Raw genomic sequence first — 23409 nt, 5'->3', positions numbered from 1 at the left:
TAGGAGTTTTCTCTTAAAAGTTATTCACAACGCCTTTCAGACCGACTCTTAGTAAAGAAAAATGACAACTCCTAAACTAAGAGTGAGTCTTCGTTGCTATGGATGACGTCATTACTCATGCACGAGCTTGACTGAAGTGACCACCTTGATTGGCTGATGATTGTAACGCGGGAATGATTCCTAACACCTCCCCTACGATGATGAGTGACAGGTGACAGGTCTGAGAATGCGTGCGCTACACAAGTAGTGCGAAGGACGGAAGATGATGAATAACTGAATAAATAGCCTAAATGAATAAAGAGTAAGGCAAAACAAATAGCCTAGTAGCCTAATGAAACATATGGATTGATGCAATATCTTTGCAACATTATTGAATTAATCTGTCTCTATATGCCTCTGCCTACGTTTGCAAAGAGAAGAACATTTGAATTTGATTCACAATGAAAAGTTACAATGAGTTTACATGCAATGAGTAGCCTAGTTTTGGTTGTTGTTGGTGGCGTTATTGCATCCCTAGTTATGCCTACAATGCACAATTGTTCCTCGCGATTGGAAGCTCCTGTAGCGCCGCATACGCATTTCAAAACATCGCAACGTGAAATGCCACAAAAAGCGGTTTGTGAAGGTCTTAGTGAGTTAGGAGTCCTCTCGACTTCTTTTAAGCTGTCCCAGGCTTAGGTGCTGTTTTTAGGGCTAAAATGCTTCGTGAATTACTCTTAGTCAAAAAAATTAGGAGTCCTAAAGTTACGAGTGACACGCCCATTATTTTTAGGAGTTGCTCCTAAATTCGCCAGTTAGGAGCTACTTTTAGCCTTAAAATTATTTGTGAATACGGCCCCAGATATCCAAAAATTGGACATACATAGCACTGGCATCTTCACACTGGAACCACTGAATCCTGGGTATAGGATAACCAGTCGCCACACAAGTGGCAATTCCATTTTCCCACTTAATTACAGCATTAGGTTTCTCTGCATGTTTGGAAAGACAAAAAAAAAAAAAAAAGATGAAACTATGGTTTCATTAATTTATGTAATCTTTTGTTTTTTATTAAGACTTACGGTAAACATGAACTGTAAAAACAATTGAGGCATTGACACTTTCACTACTGGCAGTGAAGATGTAGTGACCATATTCTTGTACTCCAACTTTTCTCAGCAGGATTGTGGACAAATTGCTGTTGCTGTCGAATATAAACACACAAGGTCAGTGTCACCTAACAAAACAGAGCTTGTTCTTGTTAAACAGGTTGATGTGTCTGGGTCTTGTTTCCCGGAAGCGATATAAGTAGATAACATAATTGTCTTATGATTAATCTTAGTTTTGCTACCATTTCCCAAAGCCATTGTAACTTAAGTAGTACTTGAAAATGGTTGTAGACTCTAGGGTAACCTTAGACTACTAATAGCATCATAAGGACAGAGACTTATGCAGTCACCTGCAGGTTAATTGTAAAATCATTTCTATTTTCAAAAATAATAAAGGCATAAAATGAATTAATTAATAAATAATTAAATTAGTAAACTCAAGGAAAATCATAATAACACATGTGAACAATATTGGGAAACAAGGACATGTATAGTTATTTCCATTTTCATCTACACAGCACTCTACTGTTCATTTAGCTGATCCGTGAACCTTAAAGTGTTAGTTCACCAAAAAAAGGAATTAATTCTGTCAGTAATTACTCACCCTCATGTCGTTCCAAACCTGTAAGACTTTCGTTCATCTTCGGAACACAAATTAAGATCTTTTTGATGAAATCTCCATTAACAGCTACGCAACTACCAGTTTGACGTTTCAAAACGTTCATAAAGAAATCGTAAAACTAATCCATATGTATCGATTGGTTTAATCCAAATTTTTTTGAAGAGACACGTTGCGTTATGTTATGAACAGATTGAATTTAGGCTTTTATTCACATTTAAACATTCATCAGCTCACACATCAATTGTGGTGAACGGAAGATCAAGTATTAGTCCAGTCATTTTAGGAAAAAAGGTTGAACAAATTGCAACAGAAGCAAACTCAACTGATTTTGTATCCTCAATATGTCCTGAGTAAGGGAAAAAAAGTCCCGAAGAATCCCATTAGGGGAAAGTTTAGAAAAAGACCCAAATATAGCCTATTCATACGCCTATGCATTCTTTTTCTCATGTGAATAGAGTAAAGTTTTTAGCCTTTAGATATCACCATGAAAATTACTGAGTTGATTACTTACATCAAGACAAACAAAAAATGTATTACAAGTTTTTTGAAATTGTTTGTTAACATGGACAAACGGTGCATAATCTAATTACAGATGTGCTAATTTGCATAAATACCACAACAGATCTAAACATTGGGTATAGCCAGGAGAAAATGTCTTGTTGAATCTTGTTGACTTATAACAGTAAAATAATTAATATTAAGGTCTGAATGGAACCCATTTAGGATACCCATGAGCATTAATACATAGAGTCAGGAAGAAGTACTTTAAACCAGCCTTTATTAATGTTTAAGAGATTGGGTTTAGGGCTGGGTCTGTTGGACTGTTTCTGGGGGACGAGTCTTAGGGAAGAACAGGAGACAATGGTAAGGAGAATGCAGAAGACAAAAAGTAAGTAAAATAATAAGTAAATCCCCAGAAACAGTCCCACAGACCCAGCCCCAAACCCCATCTCTGCAATAATGATGAATAAAGGCTGGTTTAAAGTACTTCTTCCCGACTCTATGTATTAATGCTCAGGGTAGCCGTAATGGGTTCATTCAGACCTTAATATTAATTCTTTTACTGTTATAAGTCAACAAGATTCAACAAGACATTTTCACCTGGCTATACCCAATGTTTAGATCTGTTGTGGTATTGATGCAAATTAGCACATCTGTAATTAGATTATGCACTGTTCGTCCATGTTAACAAACAATTTAAAAAAACTTGTAATACATTTTTTGTTTGTCTTGATGTAAGTAATCAACTCAGTAATTTTCATGGTGATATCTAAAGGTTAAAAACTTTACCCTATTCACGTGAGAAAAAGAATGAATAGGCGTATGAATAGGCTATATTTGGGTCTTTTTCTAAACTTTCCCCTAATGGGATTCTTCTGGGCTTTTTTTCCCTTACTCAGGACATATTGAGGATACAAAATCAGTTGAGTTTGCTTCTGTTGCAATTTATTCAAGGTTGACCCCCATTTTGGCTTAAAATGACTGGACTATATGTTCGCTTGACGTGTGAGAACCAATGAGCTTCTTTCTCGTGTTACGCAGTTTGTTTGAGCTTTAGTAAGAACCAATGAGGTTCATTCTTTATGAGGTTCATCAGTTTGATCTAGCGTGTCAAGCTGGTTTGGTTGAGTTTATGTTTATGTTCGCTGAACAATGTGAATATGTGAATAAAAGCCTAAATTAAATTTGTTCATCAAGTAAAGCGATCAAGTCTCTTTAGAAATTTTTTACTACATCGCTCAATTTAAATGGGTTAGTTTTACGATCTCTTTATGGACTTTTTAAAGCGTCAAACTGTTAGTTACTGGACTGTCAATGGAGGAACAGAAAGCTCTAAGATTTCATCAAAAAGATCTTCATTTGTGTTCCGTAGATGAACGAAAGTGTTACAGGTTTGGAACGACATGAGGGTGAGTAATTAATGACAGAATTAATTCATTTTTGGGTGAACGAACCCTTTTAAAGGCCCATTATCTAGAACTGATCTGGTCTCAGATCACCTTATAATTTTAAGCACAAAAACAAATAACCTAAAAGTCTGTTCAACCTGTTATGTATCCTGTGAGATGTTTCCTCGTGGGTGTGATTCAATCCAGGAGTTTTCCAATGTTTCCATTTAACTTCTGGATATGCTTCAATTTGCACACTAAGTTTAACAACATCCCCTTGCATCACCTCAATATCCGTTCTATTCACCTTGAGTTCAGAGGACAGGATGGGAGTAAGTTTAATGTAAGGTTTATCTGAAAGAAAACAGCAAGACCACAACTTAAACACAATTTCACAGACAAATCTTACAAACTTTTGAGTATCACTCTCTGGTATAAAGAAACCTACCTACAACTGTAAGAACCGCTGTAACACTGTTTTTTCCAGCTTTATTCTGCCCGGTGCAGGTTAAATTCCCTGCGTCAGACATGTTGACTTGATGAATAGTCAAAAGGGAAGTGAAGCAAATGTCACACCTTTTGTCTTTCTTTGTTTCATGATTCAGTACCTAAGTTGAACAAATATTGATACATTTTTTTGCAGTAAGCATTCAAAACAATCTTACAACAATCAGGAACTGAAATGATTTTAGAGGAACTGAATAGCCTGGCTTTGAATTGAAATCAGGTCCCACTTTATAAAAAGTGTCTTTACTATAAACAAACATTTAGATTCTTCATTTGATACAATACACTTATTGTGTGTGTAGATGTTCTTACATTAAGTTTAAAAAATGTTAGTGTCCTTGTGACATATGTTACATATATTTACCATAGCATTAATTTATGTATAATTACATGCAGCTAACCCTCAACCAAACCCTAATCCTACCCTAACCCTACAGTAATTACATGTTGTTCATTAATATTACTCAGTACTTAAATATATAATTACACTGTAACAATGACACCTTAAAATAAAGAGGGTTACACTATATTTTAAGGTGTCATTGTTACAGTGTAATTATATATTTAAGTACTGAGTAATATTAAGCAACTACATGTACTTACTACAGGGTTAGGGTAGGATTATGATTTGATAAGTTGATGGTTATTTGCATGTAATTATGCATAATTTACTGTTATTACTATGGTACGTACATGTAACATATGTAACAATGACACCATAAAATAAAGTGTTACCATAAAGAGTAACTAAATAAAGTGTAACCAATATACTTGAATGTAATTACAGCTGTAATTCATTTCTTTAATTACATCTATAATTACACTGTTGACCTTCCCTTACCCTTAACCCACCCTTAAACCTAACCATACCATGAAACCTGGCTCTGTGCAATACAACAACTCTCAATACAACATGAAAACAGTAAGTACATTGTACCCAACAATTATTATTTTTCTTTTGAAAATGTATACCTAGTATAAATTGTGACCGAAAACATCCATAACTGTTACTTGTCCCTGTTAGGGCTGTAGATTGCATCAACCATTCGCTTCAGCGATTTTCTTTTGGATGTGTGGCAAAAATATCAAGTATAGAAATCGGTAATATTTTGTAGTCCTTCTGGATCTTGTGATTATGTCTTGGTCTAGATCTGGGCCTCGAGGTGTCTGGAACTTGAAGAGTTTGGTCTCGACTCCAACGGTTAGACAAATAAGTCATAGTAGTGTAAATTATAGATTGCTTCATACATTTTTTTAGTTTGGGTGTGATTTGCATCATAAAAGATGTGAGCAAGATTTGTCCCCTGGCAGTAGAATAGATGGAGAAGATATGACTGGCATATTATGGCTCTGAACACGTTTTAACATATTCTTTTGCAAATGTTTTCTCACTTTTCTCACACACACACACACACACACACAAAAAAAAACGCTTGTTTAAATAATAAACGGATATGCAATATGTGACAGCTGCTCCATAAGAGATGCAATTATTATGTTTATTGTGTGATTAATCCGAAAATAATACAAGAGAACTGAAATATGATGGCATCCAAAGACCAACAATGACAGAATAAAAACACAACTTTATTTACATTTAGTAAATAAAGTTATAAATTATGTTTTTTGAGCAAACAAAGCACTCGCATCGCTTCATAAAATTGAGGTTAATACACTGGAGTCGCATGGATTACTTTAATGATGTCTTTACTACCTTTCTGGGCCTTGAAAGTGGTAGTTGCGTAGCCCGTCAATGGAGGGACAGAAATAACACAGATTTGATCGAAAAGATCTTGAAAGGTTTTGAAAGGACATGAAGGTGAGTAATTAATGACATATTTTTAATTTTTGGGTGAATTAACCCTTTAAGTAAAGTGTTACCTGGAATTCCTCTACTCTTGACATGCATTTCTGCATTAATAAAGGGTAAGAGTAGCTTAGTGGTGCTTTGGGACATTTGATTATTAATAAACATATGGAAGTTTGGAATATCTTTACTAGAATTTCAAAACAGACAGCAGTCTTGTCTGTGATCACAAGCCGAGAGTCTAGACCAAGACACTGTGTAATGAAATTAAGACCAAGGCCATGTTTTCAAGACCAAAAATTCAAGACCAGGATTGTCTGATTGATTCAGTTCCTTACCTAATAGTCTTTTTTTTATGTTTGTAATGAGATTGAATTCTGGGAACACTTCACCTTTTCTGATGAGCTCCAGCTGATGTTGAACGAATGATCTTGGTTTTTGAGGTAACAAGGGATTTCCAGCATTTCACCAACGATTCGCACATACTGATCGTCTGGAAGTGACAGCGGCGGCGGCTCTTGTGCTTCTGCAGAAAACACACGGGTAGCGCAGGATTGCTACAATAACGTACGATTCTTGCCATATCTTTCGTGAATGAAAATTGGACAAAACAGCATAAAAGACTCACACAACTCACTTTCTAGGACAGTGATTCTGAAGACACCAGACTTCATTTGGACTCCATTAATCTTCACAGTACACACATAATCTCCGTCGTAGCTAGGCTGAAGGTTTCGTATCAGAATGCCACGTTTGGGATCCGCAGTATAATTCATCTGGGACGGGACGTCTGATCCGTTCCTCATCTTGAGGGAGAACTCAGTACTCGCTGGGTCCGTCACCAAGCAGTCCAGCCAGTGGTTTGAGCCTTCTTTCTCAACTATCAGTGGGTTTTGAGGGGTAGTAAAGGCTTTGACAGAATCTATTGCAGTAAAAAAACAACAACACACATTTCAGCCCATGCCAATCACTGATTATTACCATAACCTTGGTTTTTTGTTCATTCCCACAATTTTGTGTATTTATTAACTGCAGATGCTTTAATGCACGTTTTGATTCATTAAATGCCAAAAAAAGTTAAAATAGCATTTCTGATTAAAGTCGATTTTGGGTAACACTTTATTTTACAGTGTCCTTGTTACACGTTACATGTAGTAATAACTATAAATTATGTATAATTACATGCAACGAACCCTAAAACAAACCCCAATCCTAACTCTAACTCTATAGTAATTTGGCTACATGCAGTTAATTATTATTACTCAGTACTTAAATGCATAATTACACTGTAACAAAGACACCTTAAAATAGAATGTAACCCACTTTATTTTACAGTCCTACATGCTACATGTAGTTACCATAGTAATAACAGTAAATTATGCATAATTACATGCAACTAACCCTCAACCAAATCATAATCCTACCCTAACCCTAGAGTAAGTACATGTAGTTAATTATTATTATTACTTAACTTACAATTACTTAATGTAACATAAATGTACCGTGTAACAATGACTCCTTAAAATAGTCCTACCCTAACCCTATAGTAAGTACATGTTGTTAATTATTATTACTCAGTACTTAAATATATAATTACACTGTAACAATGACACCTTAAAATAAAGTGTAACCCTTTATTTTAAGGAGTTATTGTTACAGTGTAATTATATATTTAAGTACTAAGTAATATTAAGCAACTACATGTACTTACTAACAATTTGGCTGAGGGTTAGTTGCATGTAACATATGTAACAAGGACACTGTAAAATAAAGTGTTACCAAATAGTTTAACCCAATTTTGTTCTTAAAGTCACAGTTCCTACTAGCCTAGAAATCTAGACGCACCCTTTTGCACGCACTTGTAATTTGCAGCCAGGGTCGTCTAGCAACTCTCCGTTGGCTTTCGAGTAAAACCAAACTCTAGCCAGGCCAATCACATCGTGTATAGAGCCTGTGGGCGGGCTTAACATAATGACGACAGAGTTGCGACGGTTCCCTGCTACTTGAAAACAAAGAAGAGCTGCTGGCTAGCTGTCTTTCCAATCGGCCTTGTCCGTGTCTCTGGAGGACTTGGAGTTAAGCTTTTCTTTGAGAAAAGAACAAAGAACGACACTGAATTCATTCTTAGAAAAGGAAGATGTGTTCGAAGTTTTGCCGACCAGATACGGCAAAAGTTAATCTCGCAACTAGCTCCGCTGTTGGGAAAATGCTCTGGTTGGTTGTAGCGCTGTCCTATTGTGTGCAGAGGGAATCTGAAAGACAAGCGTTGATCCCGCCCCTCGGATTGCGGCCTGCCAATGGTGTGTTATCAGACCCAACATCTTGATGTGTGTCTGGCTTGCCAGGCTAAGTTCCTAGAGCTATACTGTTAATAAATGTGGTTATTGCCCTGCTCTTTGGAATGCATGATTCTGATTGGTCAGTAGCACCATATACTGAGTTAAAGTCATTTTGACTCTAAACTGCACGACTGACTATTGGTCATACTATGGTAACACTTTATTTTACAGTGTCCTTGTTACATATGTTACATGTGCTTACCATATAATAACAATAAATTATGCTTAATAACTAACCTTAAACCAATACCTATAGTAAGTACACTGTAAAAAATGATTTACATGATTTGTTATCACAACATTTATTCTTTTGTCAAATCAACTTAGATAATTGATGTGGTTCAGATAACATAATATTTTGAGTTACTGTTGGTTAAACCAATCTCTTCATTGTACTAAATTTTTAACATTTAAATGAACTTGGCAACCAGCAGGTTATTTACTTTAAGTTATCCAACAATAGATTTTTTACAGTGTACTCAGTACTTAAATTTATAATTACACTGTAACAAGGACACTTTAAAATAAAATGCAACCCACTTAAAATAAAGTGTAACCCAAATTTGAATGTGATGTAGTTACATTTTACTTACTCAAATAAATACTGAGTGATATTAATTAACTATGTACATACTATAGAGTTAAGGTAGGATTTGGTTTACTGTTAGTTACTTGTAATTATGCATAATTTGCTGTTATTACCGTAGTAAGTGCATGTCATACCGTGTAACTACGTCACATTAAAACAAAGTTTTACCAAACAGTAATTTCATGTTTCTTGTATCACTCTGTGCTGTCTTTCTGCTTAATCCATCTAATAAAATATTGATCTTAAATTTAAAATATTATTATGTATATTTAAAATAAATGTTTAGTCCCTGTACAATAAGTGTATCGTCAGTGTAAACTGTTAATATCGTAAATGAAACCCTTTCAGAGAGATGCAACATTTACTTTGCGATAATTACTGTACACTGGCTGTCCAGAACATATATGTGACCCTGGATCACAAAACTAGTCACATGTCGCACTGGTATATTTGTGGCAATAGCCAACAAAACATTATATGGGTCAAAATTATAGATTTTTCTTTTATGCCAAAAATCAAGATCATGTTCCATGAAGATATTCTGTAAATTTCCCACCTTAAATATATAAAATATTTATTTTTGTGCATGGATGCAGCACTATCGCCAATAGAAATGGACAACTTTAAAGGCGATTTTCTCAATGTTTCGATTTTTCTGTACCCTCAGATTCCAGATTTTCAAATAGTTGAATCTCGGCCAAATATTGTCCTATCCTAACAAACCACACATCACTGGAAAGATTATGTATTCAGCTTTCAGATGATGTATAAATCTCAATTTAAAAAAAATTACACATAAGACTGGTTTTGTGGTCCAGGGTCACATATTAGATAATCATTCTAATTTTTACAGTGCACATACCTTTCACATATATGTGTATCTCTGAGTACAGGTGTGTTTGATTCTTGTAACCGCAGCGGTATGTTCCCGTGTGCTCTGCGGTGGGGTTTCGGACCGTGAGGACCGTTCGTGAGACGTGTTTCTGGAGTCTGGCGAGTCTCGTCCTCCATATGATCTCCTCCTGTCCCTCACAGATCAGAGTCAAGGGTTCGCTCGCTGACCAGACCATCTCAGACTGATTCAGAGGAGAGGAGTTCAGCTTTATCACTGGAGCGGAGAACTCTGCTCAGACACACAGAAGAGGTCAAGGTCACGTGTGTTTATATACACTTTAAGAGCAACATGAGGGCAGACCAAAGTGCTGCACAACAGGCAAAATGGCACATCACTACAAATTCATTAACAAATGTAAAATTACTCATTTAAATACTAATAATTTAAAATAAAAAACATAACACAAAACATCACCAGACAAATATAAAACATAAAAGGTGCTACGAAGTTACGCATAAGCCATAAAAAATAGATATATTTTAAGAGATGATTTAAATGTAGATAGAGATGATCTAATGAAAAGAGCTAATGTGATATTTCATTGATATTTTGGAACTGATAACATTCTCAAGAGAATACAGATATTCTTCGTCACAAGGTTCAAGACTTTATTGTGAGTATGAAGCACAGAAATTATTCTCCAAAATGTATCTTTAGGACCTGGCACAAAGTTTAAAAGACATTTTGTAGAATTGTGATTTCATGCATTCATTGGTTTCATGATCGGGTAAAATACTGTTTTTGTGTGATGTGTGTGTGATGTGTGTGTGATGTGTGTGTGATGTTTGTGTGATGTGTGTGTGATGTGCCATGAACTGATTTTGAACACAGTGCCGTTAGACTGCAGTCTTTCAGGGCTTTTTGTAGACCTATTTTAACATCAACACGTCAAGCTCGTGATTTTCTTATTCATCCATTCATTTTTTCATTGCTCGTGTCAGTAACTTTAAGCAGTCCTGAAAGCTGGATATATTTACATACCATGAAATAAATAATAAAGCAAAATCTACCTTGACTGACACAAGTCTCGCCCTCTTTATATAATTACGTCACTTCTGTCCTGTCCCAGGCCATATGTGACATGAACTTTGTCATTAATGTTTTATTTGCAGGTTTTTAACCTATGCACTGTCGCTTTTGAAAGGTTTCTTCACCGCATTAAGACATAATGTGCAGAAGACTTCTTAAATGTATTCAGTGTTTTTCCTTAATTAAAACAAGGTATTTTTACCAAATATCCTGTGCTGGACTTGATTTGTTAATAAAGTGATGTGATCAAATGTCAACCCTGTTGTCTGTGTTCTGTATTTTGCTTAATGTATTTATGTTTTTCATGCATTTTTTTTTTTTTTTTTTGGGACAGTGAAAAATAAAATTGCGACAACAATTTACAATATTTAATTTGGCCAACAAATTGTTCCATTGGCTCAGCATATTATTTCTGATTGAGTTAATGTCAAGACACTTTTTGAGTTGAAGAGGTCTGAATTATTATTATTAAAAAAAATTTACAGTGAGCTGAGAGTCAGATCCGAACATTCTCTGGGAAGAATATGGGATGAAAAAGATCTGTATGTAAGTAGGTGCAATCCCATTTCAAATCAACTCTATTGAACAGGTAAGCAATGATGCTAACACAGAAAAAGAGCAGAGAACCCCAAGAAAAGTGAAAAGAAATTATCTATAGAAATATGTTAAATGCTGTGCATTGGTAAAACAGTGAGATTGATTTATTCAATGATTCCTGATGCCAAACAAAGTTATCATCAATAGCTTGTTTATTGTCATTTCATCATGCCATGTAACACATGCGACAGGTTACAGGTAAAGTTAGATCAACCGTAACACACACCCAAAACAAAATCATTCCAGAAACTGTCAACTGTGACATGTTATGATAGAGTAACACAAAAACACAAGATTATATTCACAGTAGTCCACATTTGAAGTGGATCAAAAAAGTTCATCAAAGTTGTCGGGTATTGATGAAAGGTTTTGATCCACTTCAAATGTTGACTGCTGTATACCAACAAAATGATATGCACTTCATTGCATTTACTGATTAGGATGTCAGGTCGTTTTAGCTAGATTATTGTGACGCTTTAGCGTGCCTTTTTTGTTAGTACAAGTATAATATGTCATCAGAATGCTTTAAATGCGGTTTCTCCCGCGTGTTTACTGGCTCTGTTTCTTGAGTGCCTCCTGCATCATGGTGGCGATGCGGGACGTTTGCACGAGAAGAGCCTGGTGGTTCTCCACGAGGAGGCTCTGAAGACGGGCCATGCTCTGCAGGTGAGTGATCTCCTGCTCGCCCCGGTCGCTCGCGAGCCGCAGGACCTTCAGCACCTCCACCTGAACGCTGGCCGCCTCCTTGTTCTCCTGCACCAGCTGATTCAGGCCCTTCACCATCTCCCCCAGCCAGCCCCTGCTCTCCTGCTCCTCCTGAATGAGCTGAGCGAGAGAACGCTTCAGCTCGTCCAGGCCACAGCACGCCGGGGACGCCGGGGGCGCCGGGGACGGGGACGAGCTCTCATCCACCTCACTCACTGTCATATCATACGGGCTGATTAGCTCTTCATCCGCTAAAGGGAGCACACATACAGTAAGCTGCAAAATTTCCCCACAAACAAGTTATAGAATTATATGTCACACTGCCCAACTTTGGGTCAAATATGGACAAACCCAACAGTTGGGTTAAAAAATGTCATTTAAAAAATTTAACCCAACGACAGGGTTTATCCATATTTGACCCAAATTTGGGTCGAAACAACCCAGCATTTTTTAGAGTGTAGAATTATTACATTAAATTACAGGTACCTGAGCAAGACATCACATTACATTACAGGTTCAGTACACTCTAAAAAATGCTGGGTTGTTTCAACCCAAGTTTGGGCCGAATATGAACAAACCCTGCCGTTCATTTGCTAAAGGGAGCACACATACAGTAAGCTGCAAAATTTCCCCACAAACAAGTTATAGAATTATAAGTCACACTCTAAAAATGCCCAACTTTGGGTCAAATATGGACAAACCCAACTGTTGGGTTACATTTTTAAATTACATTTTTAACCCAATGTTTGGGTTTGTCTATATTTGACCCAAAGTTGGGTTAAAACAACCCAGCATTTTTTTAAAACTGACCCACTGCCCTGAAACCCTAATCAAAAACACCTGAGCACGATCATCAAGGACTTCAGAGTTACTGAACTCTATAAAATGCTGGGTTGTTTCAACACAATTTTGGGTCAAATATGGACAAACCCAACCGTTGGGTTAAAAAATGTAATTTAAAAATGTAACCCAATGGCAGGGTTTATCCATATTTGACCCAAATTTGGGTTGAAACAACCCAGAATTTTATAATTCTATAGAATTATTACATTGAATTACAGATACCTGAGCAAGATAAGCAAGGACTTCACGTTACATTACAGGTTCAGTACACTCTAAAAAATGCTGGGTTGTTTCAACCCAAGTTTGGGTCGAATATGAACAAACCCTGCCGTTGGGCTGATTAGCTCTTCATTTGCTAAAGGGAGCACACATATGGTAAGCTGCAAAACTTCCCCACAAACAAGTACTGTAAAAAGTTATTGTTGGTTTAACTTAAAAAAGTAAGTAACCTGCTGGTTGCCTTAAAATTTTAAGCTGATTGAAGTTAAAAAATGTAAGCAATGCGATGAAGAAGTTTGGTTTAATCAACAGAAACTCGAAATATTATGTTATCTGAACCACATAACTTTTAGTTGATTTAACAAAACAAAAAATGTTTTGACAACAAATCATGAATTTTTTTTTTTTTTTTGCAGTCTGTCCTATATGTAGGTTTCCTCACCACTGCCCTAAAACCCCTAATCACGAACACCTGAGCGAGGACTTCAGAGTCACTACACTGCAAACAAACACTTTCATGATCTGTTGTCCAAAAATGTTTTGTTTTGTCAAATCAACTTGGATAATTTATGTGGTTCAGATAACATAATACGGTAACACTTTACAATAAGGTTCATTAGTTAACATTAGTTAATGTATTAACTGACATGAACTAACCATGAGCAATACATTAGTTACAGTATTTGTTAGTTAATATAATCCAGCTGTTCATTGTTTGTTCATGTTAGTTCACAGTGCATTGACTAATGTTTATCAGGATTTTAGTAATGCATTAGTAAATGTCGAAATTAACATTAACAAAGATTAAAAATGCTGTAGAAGTATTGTTCATTCTTAGTTATGTAATTAATGTAGTTTATGTAATATTAATGTAGTTAACTAATGAACCTTATTGTAAAGTGTTACCCATAATATTTCTGTTCATTAAACCAATCTCCTTCATTGTATTACCTCAATTTTTTAATTTCAATAAACTTAAAAAATTTACGGCAACCAGGTTACTTACTTCTTTTAAGTTAAACCAACAATAACTTTTTACAGTGTATTATTACATTAAATTACAGATACGGTAGGTGAGTTTGATCTGGCTCTGAGCTCAACTCTGCCGGGCCGGATTTGAGGGACCCTGCATATACAGTCAAGATATACAGTACCAGATATAATTTTTGATATTGTTTTCACTAGTGTGTGCAGGACACTATAGTTATTTCTGTAAGTGAGGAGAGCAAAATAAAGTAAACTGTGACATATTATACCCAAATATTCTTCATGCAGAGACTACCAGTAACATTTATACAAATTTGGGACCAAATATGATTCCGACACTTTGAGCTGATCATGTTTTGCTGAAGTGTGTTTTCTTTAATTGCTAATGCTCTTTTTACACACAGACTGAACACAATGAAGCATTGCTTGGTGATTGGTTGAGCTAAACTGGTATTATCTAATTGTGTAGTTAAATTTAACAGCTGACAGATATTCAACATAATTCATGTGTGAGACAGTCTAACAGAAGGACGGACAAAACCAGTCAAATATCAACTGAGTTCTGCTCATATTTTATTACCATTTTCTAAACTATAGCGAATAAACTGTGATAATGTGAGAGATGTTGAAGATGTCTGAATACATTTAGTTTTGACTATTAATGAATTTATAAAATGATTTGTTTGGTGGTTTGACGGTGCACTTCATCTCAGACTAAACTCCACTCAGTTTAATGATCTCGTATTAATTGAAAGACTTCATGGATTGCTTTAAACTTTCACACTGCAGGAGCATTTAAATAATCCAGTGAAGGCAAAAAGATGGTTAGAAACGCAAAAAATGTTCCGGTAAAATATGTAAACCTCCTTAAAAATGCAGTTTTTTGTTCTAAATGTTTTTTTGTTTTTTTCTGCATAAAGCAGTTTTACAGTAATCTCAAAACAAGACAAAATAATGGCAACGGGGTGATAAAAATCAACGCAAAGATCATAATCTTTCATCGAAATGACATTTCTTCTCTTCCCCGATGATGTGTTTACAATCTGTCACTAGTTATGTTTCCATCCACCTGTTTTTATGCACATTTATGGGGATATCACATTTAAAAAACGCTGGTTGGAAACGGCAAGATGTGCATCAATACTAAAAATGTGCATACATTTTATTTTCATCCAATAAGAATACATGCGCATAAACTACGATGGAAACACATTTACTAAATAAATCCCTCGATGCGCAACATAAAACACACGTGACTTTGCCTCAGCGGAGGCTGTGATTGGATAACTGGAGTAACCAGTGGACCAATGGCATCGCAGCATCTCTAATGTTGGTTTGGTGTTTCTGAAAGTGTGTGATCAGAATGATTGGGTTTAACTCCCTCCAGAAGCGTCTCACACACGAGTGTGTTCCCGAACACCAGCATCTGAACGCTCGAGAACACGACAGCGTTTACTGAGTCTCGTCTGATGCTCTGAGACACACGTTTATGATGCGGATGGCGGATTTTGGCCGATTGCGGATATTTCGCCTCAATTTCTGATTTGGCGATTTTGTTCTCTTGAACACACAAGGTGGAAACCCAGACAGCAACATAGTGTCGGCCCAGACCCGGACCGTGTTGAATCCACATGTGCCAGATGTGGGCCGGATCTGGGCCGACACTATGTTGCTGTCCGGGAACACTGCTTTATTCACAAATGTTTGATGCGATATTCCAATTCTGTGCATAATTTAATTCGCAACTTTGAAAGGAAACACACGAGAAAACCACAAACATCCGATCAATTCCCGATGGACAAAATCAGGTCCCGTCCTACATTTGTTCTCGTTCCTAAAGCCATTTCAATTGGATATGCGTCACAATGAGGGAAAAAAGCAACTTCCGTTTCATGCCGACTTTAATTCACCATACTGGAAAACAAAATTATCTTTCACAGTTTTGCTTCTCAAGAATATTTGTTTTGTTTTAAGGATGGTTAGATATTTTAACTGGAAAACATTAGATTAAAGATTAAAAGGTTTTTGCTCCACAAAAAGAAGACCTTCCTATAGAACAACATGAGGGCGATTAAATGATGACAGGATTTTCATATTTTGGTGACTTATATCTCTTTCAGAAAATGTAAAGCAACTAATATGTACAGTAAGCGTTCCTTTACACATGCAAACACAGTTCAGCATCAAGTCTTGATTGTCATTCTGCATCAACGACATTACCCAGTGGTGTTGAACTGAGGTGGACATCACCAAAAGCAAAACGTCAGAATGTGGTTTGTGCAAAATTTAAGGCGTGAAATGCGAAGTAGCGGAAATTGCGAGACACGACTTTGGATCGCAGTTTTTGCAACAACACAGGGTCTTGTCACATTTTTGAAGAAGGGGCCCGAGCATTATTTTTAACTTCGGAAAGGGGAAACGAGAGCAAGGCCTGAGATGTCAGTACGCGAGCGGGGAAATGTCTGAAGCGCAGTAGAAGAGCCCCTCTGATTGGGTCCCTCAGGAAACACATTGCACCGGTGGCCCGTTGCACAGCCACATCCCAGGGGTCTGTTTCCCATTCCCACTTTCACTTCTGCTTTGAGTCGGACAGGACACACCAAAGCTAGACAGGACTGTTACAAAGCTGGCCATCAAAGCCACAAACATCACACACCTGTCTTAAAAACACTCTGTTTCCCGTGCGCAGTGTTCACACACACTGCTGACATGATTTAACTAATGCACTGTGGGATTGTTGTTATTGAATGCATATTTTAAGAATTGTTTTGGACAACAGACAGTGTCAAAATTAACACTTTTCCTTCATTAATGAATAACTACACAGGAACAAATGAGTAACGCACTATTAACACTACTGTTAGAAACTCTGATTAACACATTAGTAAGTAATAGCGCTCGGTTGAATGTGGTAGTTCACCATTCGCTAATCAATAACTACTGTTTTCATACCTCACTAAAGACTACTATACAAGTTCATAATTAATATTAATAATGCCTAATGTATGATATAAGGTAATGGTAACCCATTAGTAATGGATCAAGTGTTACTACATCCTTCTAAAGGAACTAATAAAGTGAAAACCTTGATAACTCCCTAATATTGACTGAAGTCACTGAAAGCTTTTGAGGTTTTTGTAAGATTTTGGATAGTAATGACTCAAGTGTTACTACATCTTTCTAAAGGAACTACTAATTATTTGGATTAGTATCTAAAGTGGAAGATTATGGAAACACACGAGTAATGACTAAAGTGTTACCAAATACATCAGAGGAATTACTATTCAAAATCTTATAAAAACCTCACAATGACTTCAGTCGATATTAGGGAGTTATCATGTTTGTCACTTTAGAATACTAATAAAAATTATTAGTAGTTCCTTTAGAAGGATTTAGTAACACTTGAGTCATTACTAATGGGTTACCGTTACTTTTATTATGATAAATTATTATTATTATGCATTATTCATGTTAATTATGAAGCTGTATATAGTAGATCTCTGGGAGACATGAAAGAAACAGTAGTTATTGATTAGCGAATAGTGAACTAACACATTCATCTGAGCGCTATCACTTACTAATTCATTAATCAGAGTTTCTTGTTAGTTAATCGTAGTTACTAGAATGTTAATAGTGTGTTACTCATTTGTTCCTGTGTAATTATTCATTAATGAAGGAAGAGTATTATAAAGGTTTGCCGTATACGGTAATAAAGTACTTACAAATCAGTTGCAAACTATTAGTTTATAGTTGAAATATTGTCTCTACATTATATACAACTAGCTAGTTCTTCATGCATTGTCACTGTAATTAATTAAATTATTATTGTTTAATTAGCTCATGTGTAAAGAGTTAGATAATGTTTTTATGCTTTGTTAACAACTTATTAAATGTAAATAGTTCTCACTTTAGATTAGGTCGCGGGAAATGGAAAAATGTCAGTTTAAAAATCATCATGTCTGTGGAGAGTCTCGTAAACAAGTGAACCACATATGCCAAAATGTGTGTGTGTGTGTGGTGTGTGTGTGGTGTGTGTGTGTGGGGGGGTGCTTAATGTATTTGTAAACATTCTAAGGAACACTGAATATGAATGCAATTAATGTCTAATAAAGGTAGTTTTAAAGTACTTAATTAATGACATTTTTCCTTTTTCCTAAAATCCAAAGTGAGAATATTTACAGTTGATAAGTTGTTAACAAAGCATAAAAAAACATTATCTAACTCTTTAAATATGAGCTAATTAAACAATAAAAATTGTGTTAATTAGTGACAATGCATGAAGAACTCACTTTTTGTAGCTATATAGCCTATTAATATATTAACAATGTAGAGACTTTAATATATTAATATGAGTTAACTATAAACTAATAGTAAGTTAATGATTTGTAAGTACGTTATTACTGTATATTTATTATAAAGTGTTACCAAATGATATCTTAAATTGCTCTCAGAAGGACGGTTACAAATCATAATTCTATCAAAATGTGAAAAAAATTTAATCATTATTTGTTTATGGATCTTTGTATTAATTAAAAACATTTTTTTAATTAAATCAATTAAATTTTAAAGAAAATAAAAATAAAACAAACAAAATTAGTTTAAATTATATTTTTTTATAAATGTTTATGTTATGAATTGCATATGTTAAAATTTTATAAAAGAAATTAACACAGGATGCTTGGACTTGTTGGAAGAATCATTTGACCAGTATACAGAAATAGATTTGGTCCGAAGTAAACAAACAAACAAACAAACAAACACACAAATAAGCATTTTAAAATCAAAGTTAAACATCCTTTATTTCTTTTTGCCTTTCACAACTGGACATTAACAATCTGTTCCCTGCAGGCTAATGCCTTTAGTAAATGAAGCCTTCGTCAGCATGTGTCAGGCTGATGCCATCGCTAAGATTTGATTTCTTGCAGAAGACATAAAGCGTAATTGGGGAGAGGACTGGAGGTCTACTTTTACACATCTATCAATAAAGTTAGTATAGAGATAAGAATTGACGTACCTTTAGCCATACAAGGCAGTACAGCAATGAAGAGGGTGATAGAGAGCATCCTCCGGTTCATCTTTGTCACTTTAGGTTGGTAAAAGCTGTGGTCTGCTGGTCTGAAACACTGGGGGAAAACTGGCTTAGGTGTGATGACACAATTTACTAAAGCCTCGTGCATTTTAACTTCCTCTCCAGACTGTTGAACTTTGAGTCCACTGAAAAAGCAACTTAGCCTTTTTTTACAAATCAGTTTTTTTTCTGTGCATCAGATGTAAGATGCATTTTCCTTTAAATTAGACATTAGACATAATTCAATAAGACACTGCATTTGTTTAAATCAGAACTGACATTTTAAGAGTGTTTACTATTATGTCATTAAATAAATAAGTAATATCATTATGTCATTAAGAGTATTGTACAGACTGTATGGCAGAAGAAATAAGAATAAAAGAATAAGAGCTATAGTTTAAGTTACTAAAAACAACTTTTAAGTTGTTACTATAAGGTCAAAAATGTTGGTCACTAATACACTGATGAGCACAAAACATTATGACCAGTTACAGGTGAAAGAAATATCACAGATCAACACATATTTGTCACGTACTGCTCTGATATACAGTTAGAAGATCTTTAGAAGAGCTTTTATTTGGGATAATCCACAGTTGTAATCCACAGACACAGGGTTAAAAACACGGGCTAACAATCCAAACATAAAACAAGGACCAAGAAGCACAGGCAAACAAGGGAATCCAAAGAACAGGCAAAAGATCAAAACCATGAAACCGGGAACCAGGGGTCTGTACCATGACGGTAGTTGAACAAACTCAGGGTTGCAGGATTAGTTTTGAGTTTACAAAACCAAACCAATCCAACCAGGCTTTGTTGGTACCATGATGCTGATCATCAACTCTCTCTGTCAACTCAGGCTTTATACTGAGTTTAGGAGTTTATGTGTGACATCAGAAGCGAACAGCCAATCACATGCTGAGAAAGAGTGAAACTGAGATTCATTTCTCATGAGAGAAGAAGCAAGATTCACTTATTAAATAAAAGTATTAAAATATTAAGAATTGAAACAAATTTACACAGCAAGAAGAATAGCTGTCTATGAAAGAGGACGACTAAAAGAAAAAGTCTTGCTACTGTATATTAGTGCAAGTAAAAGTTGTAGGGCCCTATCTTGCACCCAGCGCAATTGACTTTGTACACTGGCGCATCATTCCTATTTTGCACCCGAAGCACAGTGGACTTTTCCCTCCACAGACGCACGTCGGTAAATTAGGGAATGAACTTGCGCTCCTGGGGGCGGTTCAGCGAAAAGAGGAGGCGTGTTCCGGCACAAACGTTCCCTGGTGCTATTTTGCAGTTTCAGAAAACAATTCCGCCACTGACCAGGAGAAACCTTGTCTAAAGTCAGATGCTATTTTAAGGGCGCATGCTTGGCCATAATGCAGCGTGTGCACAACGCGCATACACTTTGCTTTTCTCATCTACACAAACAGCAGTTCCCATTTTTGCAAACCATACATAATTACAAGGAAAAATATTACCACAAAAGGGAAATCTGCTAAACCACACTGCTAAAGCCAAACCACTTTCATGGTGCCTAAAACCCAGGGTTGGTGCAAACTAAACTGAAACATAGCTGGCTAGCCACCTAAACTGGCTTCATGGTATAGGCCCCAGGACAGACAGCTCAGAATTGCAGTTGTAACACAAACAAGACTTTGCAACGAATGAGTGGAAACACAGGGCTGATAAATGCAGAGCTAAACAAAATAATCACACACAGGTGAACATAATCACACATAATGAGTCAGGCAATGGCTACTGGGAAATGGAGTTGATGATGAGGTGGCAAAGGAGACGGAAGGAGTGCCCTCTGGTGGCGATCATGGGCACTCCAGCTGGCGGATGTGACATAGCCCCCCTCTTATACTATGTGGCCCATTGCCTGACACCATGGGCGTACATTTCATCTAACAGTTGGGGGGGCGTCATATTAAAATTATTAAATTATTTTAGTCCGCCACATAGTATTTTAGGTTTCGTCTGGGACAGAGGACGTCTCTTACTTGGATATTCAACAGCACCAGCCCACTGATCTGACACTTGACATTTGCCTAAAATTAGACTTACTATTCAACAAGCTACCAAACAGACTAGATAATATTATAATCGCTAACATACACACTGCCAGGTTTTCACAACGAGGTTTCGGGGTAAAATCTGAGTTTTTTTGTGTGGTTCCCCTAGTAAAAATTGCATTCCGGGGGGGTAAATAATAAATATTGCGTTATTGGTGTCACTTAAACCCGCGGACTTGAAAAAAAAACCGTGGCCAAAGCACTGTGAGGCAGGGGAGAGGAGACTCAGATTGTTTCTAAACATAAAACGCCTTTGTTTTTGCCCCGTTTGTATTGGTTTAATACTTACACAATTATTTGAAGTATATATGATATCATTATATTATTTACAATACACAGCGTGGTTTTTAATATTTTTAGGGGGGGACAACCCTCAGATGGGGTGGGTCCTGAGCAGAGCAGAGAGAGGTTAGTGTTGACCTCTAGGGCTTGAAATGAAACAGGCGGAGAGTTCAGTAATGGCCTCTGTGGCCATAACAGGGCAGGCAGGACATTCAGGAGTGATGTCTGTGGCAAGACAAGCAGAGACTTCAATCACGGCCTCCTTGGGAAGAGCTTAAAATGCTTAAAACGGCCTCTCTGGCCGCGACCAAACAGTCAGGGAGTTCAGTAATGGTCTCCGTTGGCCATAACAGGACAGGCTCAGAATCAGGATCAGAGGTTCCAGATTTACCTCTGTGGTCATGACAAGACAGACTGAAACAGGACAACCTCTGTAGACATATCTGGGCCAATACAGAGTAAAGGGAAGACCTCCGTAGACGTATCTGGGCCAATAGAGAGTAAAGGGAAGACCTCCGTAGACGTATCTGGGCCAATAGAGAGTACAGGGACGACCTCCGTAGACGTATCTGGGCCAATAGAGAGTAAAGATAAGACCTCCGTAGACGTATCTGGGCCAATAGCGAGGAACGGGAAGACCTCCGTAGACGTATCTGGGCCAATACAGAGTAAAGGGATGACCTCCGTAGACGTATCTGGGCCAATAGAGAGTAAAGGGACGACCTCCGTAGAAGTATCTGGGCCAATAGAGAGTACAGGGACGACCTCCGTAGACGTATCTGGGCCAATAGAGAGTAAAGAGAAGACCTCCGTAGACGTATCTGGGCCAATAGAGAGTAAAGAGAAGACCTCCGTAGACGTATCTGGGCCAATAGCGAGGAACGGGAAGACCTCCGTAGACGTATCTGGGCCAATACAGAGTAAAGGGATGACCTCCGTAGACGTATCTGGGCCAATAGAGAGTAAAGGGACGACCTCCGTAGACGTATCTGGGCCAATAGAGAGTAAAGGGTAGACCTCCGTAGACGTATCTGGGCCAATAGAGAGTACAGGGACGACCTCCGTAGACGTATCTGGGCCAATAGAGAGTAAAGAGAAGACCTCCGTAGACGTATCTGGGCCAATAGCGAGGAACGGGAAGACCTCCGTAGACGTATCTGGGCCAATACAGAGTAAAGGGATGACCTCCGTAGACGTATCAGGGCCAATAGAGAGTAAAGGGACGACCTCCGTAGACGTATCTGGGCCAATAGAGAGTAAAGGGTAGACCTCCGTAGATGTATCTGGGCCAATAGAGAGTAAAGGGACGACCTCCGTAGACGTATCTGGGCCAATAGCGAGGAACGGGAAGACCTCCGTAGACGTATCTGGGCCAATACAGAGTAAAGGGATGACCTCCGTAGACGTATCTGGGCCAATAGAGAGTAAAGGGACGACCTCCGTAGACGTATCTGGGCCAATAGAGAGTAAAGGGTAGACCTCCGTAGATGTATCTGGGCCAATAGAGAGTAAAGGGACGACCTCCGTAGACGTATCTGGGCCAATAGAGAGTACAGGGACGACCTCCGTAGACGTATCTGGGCCAAAAGAGAGTAAAGGGACGACCTCCGTAGACGTATCTGGGCCAATAGAGAGTAAAGGGACGACCTCTGTAGACGTATCAGGGCCAATGGAGAGTAAAGGGACGACCTCTGTAGACGTATCTGGGCCAATGGAGAGTAAAGGGACGACCTCTGTAGACGTATCAGGGCCAATGGAGAGTAAAGGGACGACCTCCGTAGACGTATCTGGGCCAATAGAGAGTAAAGGGTAGACCTCCGTAGACGTATCTGGGCCAATAGAGAGTAAAGGGAAGACCTCCGTAG

The 23409-nt window shown here is 37.3% G+C and overlaps 1 protein-coding gene across 2 annotated transcripts in view; it reads right to left on the bottom strand.

The window, feature by feature from the left end:
- The window catches only part of csf1rb (colony stimulating factor 1 receptor, b), a 38388-nt gene extending 19116 nt beyond the window's left edge, over positions 1-19272 (bottom strand). For both annotated transcript variants that reach the window (XM_079847133.1, XM_079847134.1), the window contains exons 1-8: positions 19131-19272; positions 9704-9964; positions 6551-6835; positions 6306-6439; positions 4048-4207; positions 3758-3953; positions 1062-1183; positions 863-971 (exon numbers count right to left, since the gene is read on the bottom strand). In XM_079847133.1, coding sequence (XP_079703259.1) covers positions 863-971; positions 1062-1183; positions 3758-3953; positions 4048-4207; positions 6306-6439; positions 6551-6835; positions 9704-9964; positions 19131-19191 — 1328 coding nt within the window. In that variant the 5' untranslated portion in view covers positions 19192-19272. The remainder of the gene's footprint in view (positions 1-862; positions 972-1061; positions 1184-3757; positions 3954-4047; positions 4208-6305; positions 6440-6550; positions 6836-9703; positions 9965-19130) is intronic.
- Between the last annotated feature and the right edge of the window lie 4137 nt (positions 19273-23409).

Source organism: Squalius cephalus (assembly GCF_949319135.1).
Source record: "Squalius cephalus genome assembly, chromosome: 17".
In the NCBI taxonomy this organism is placed as follows: domain Eukaryota; kingdom Metazoa; phylum Chordata; class Actinopteri; order Cypriniformes; family Leuciscidae; genus Squalius; species Squalius cephalus.
Note: the sequence above shows the minus strand (reverse complement) of the source record. Positions and strands in the feature narration are given on the sequence as shown.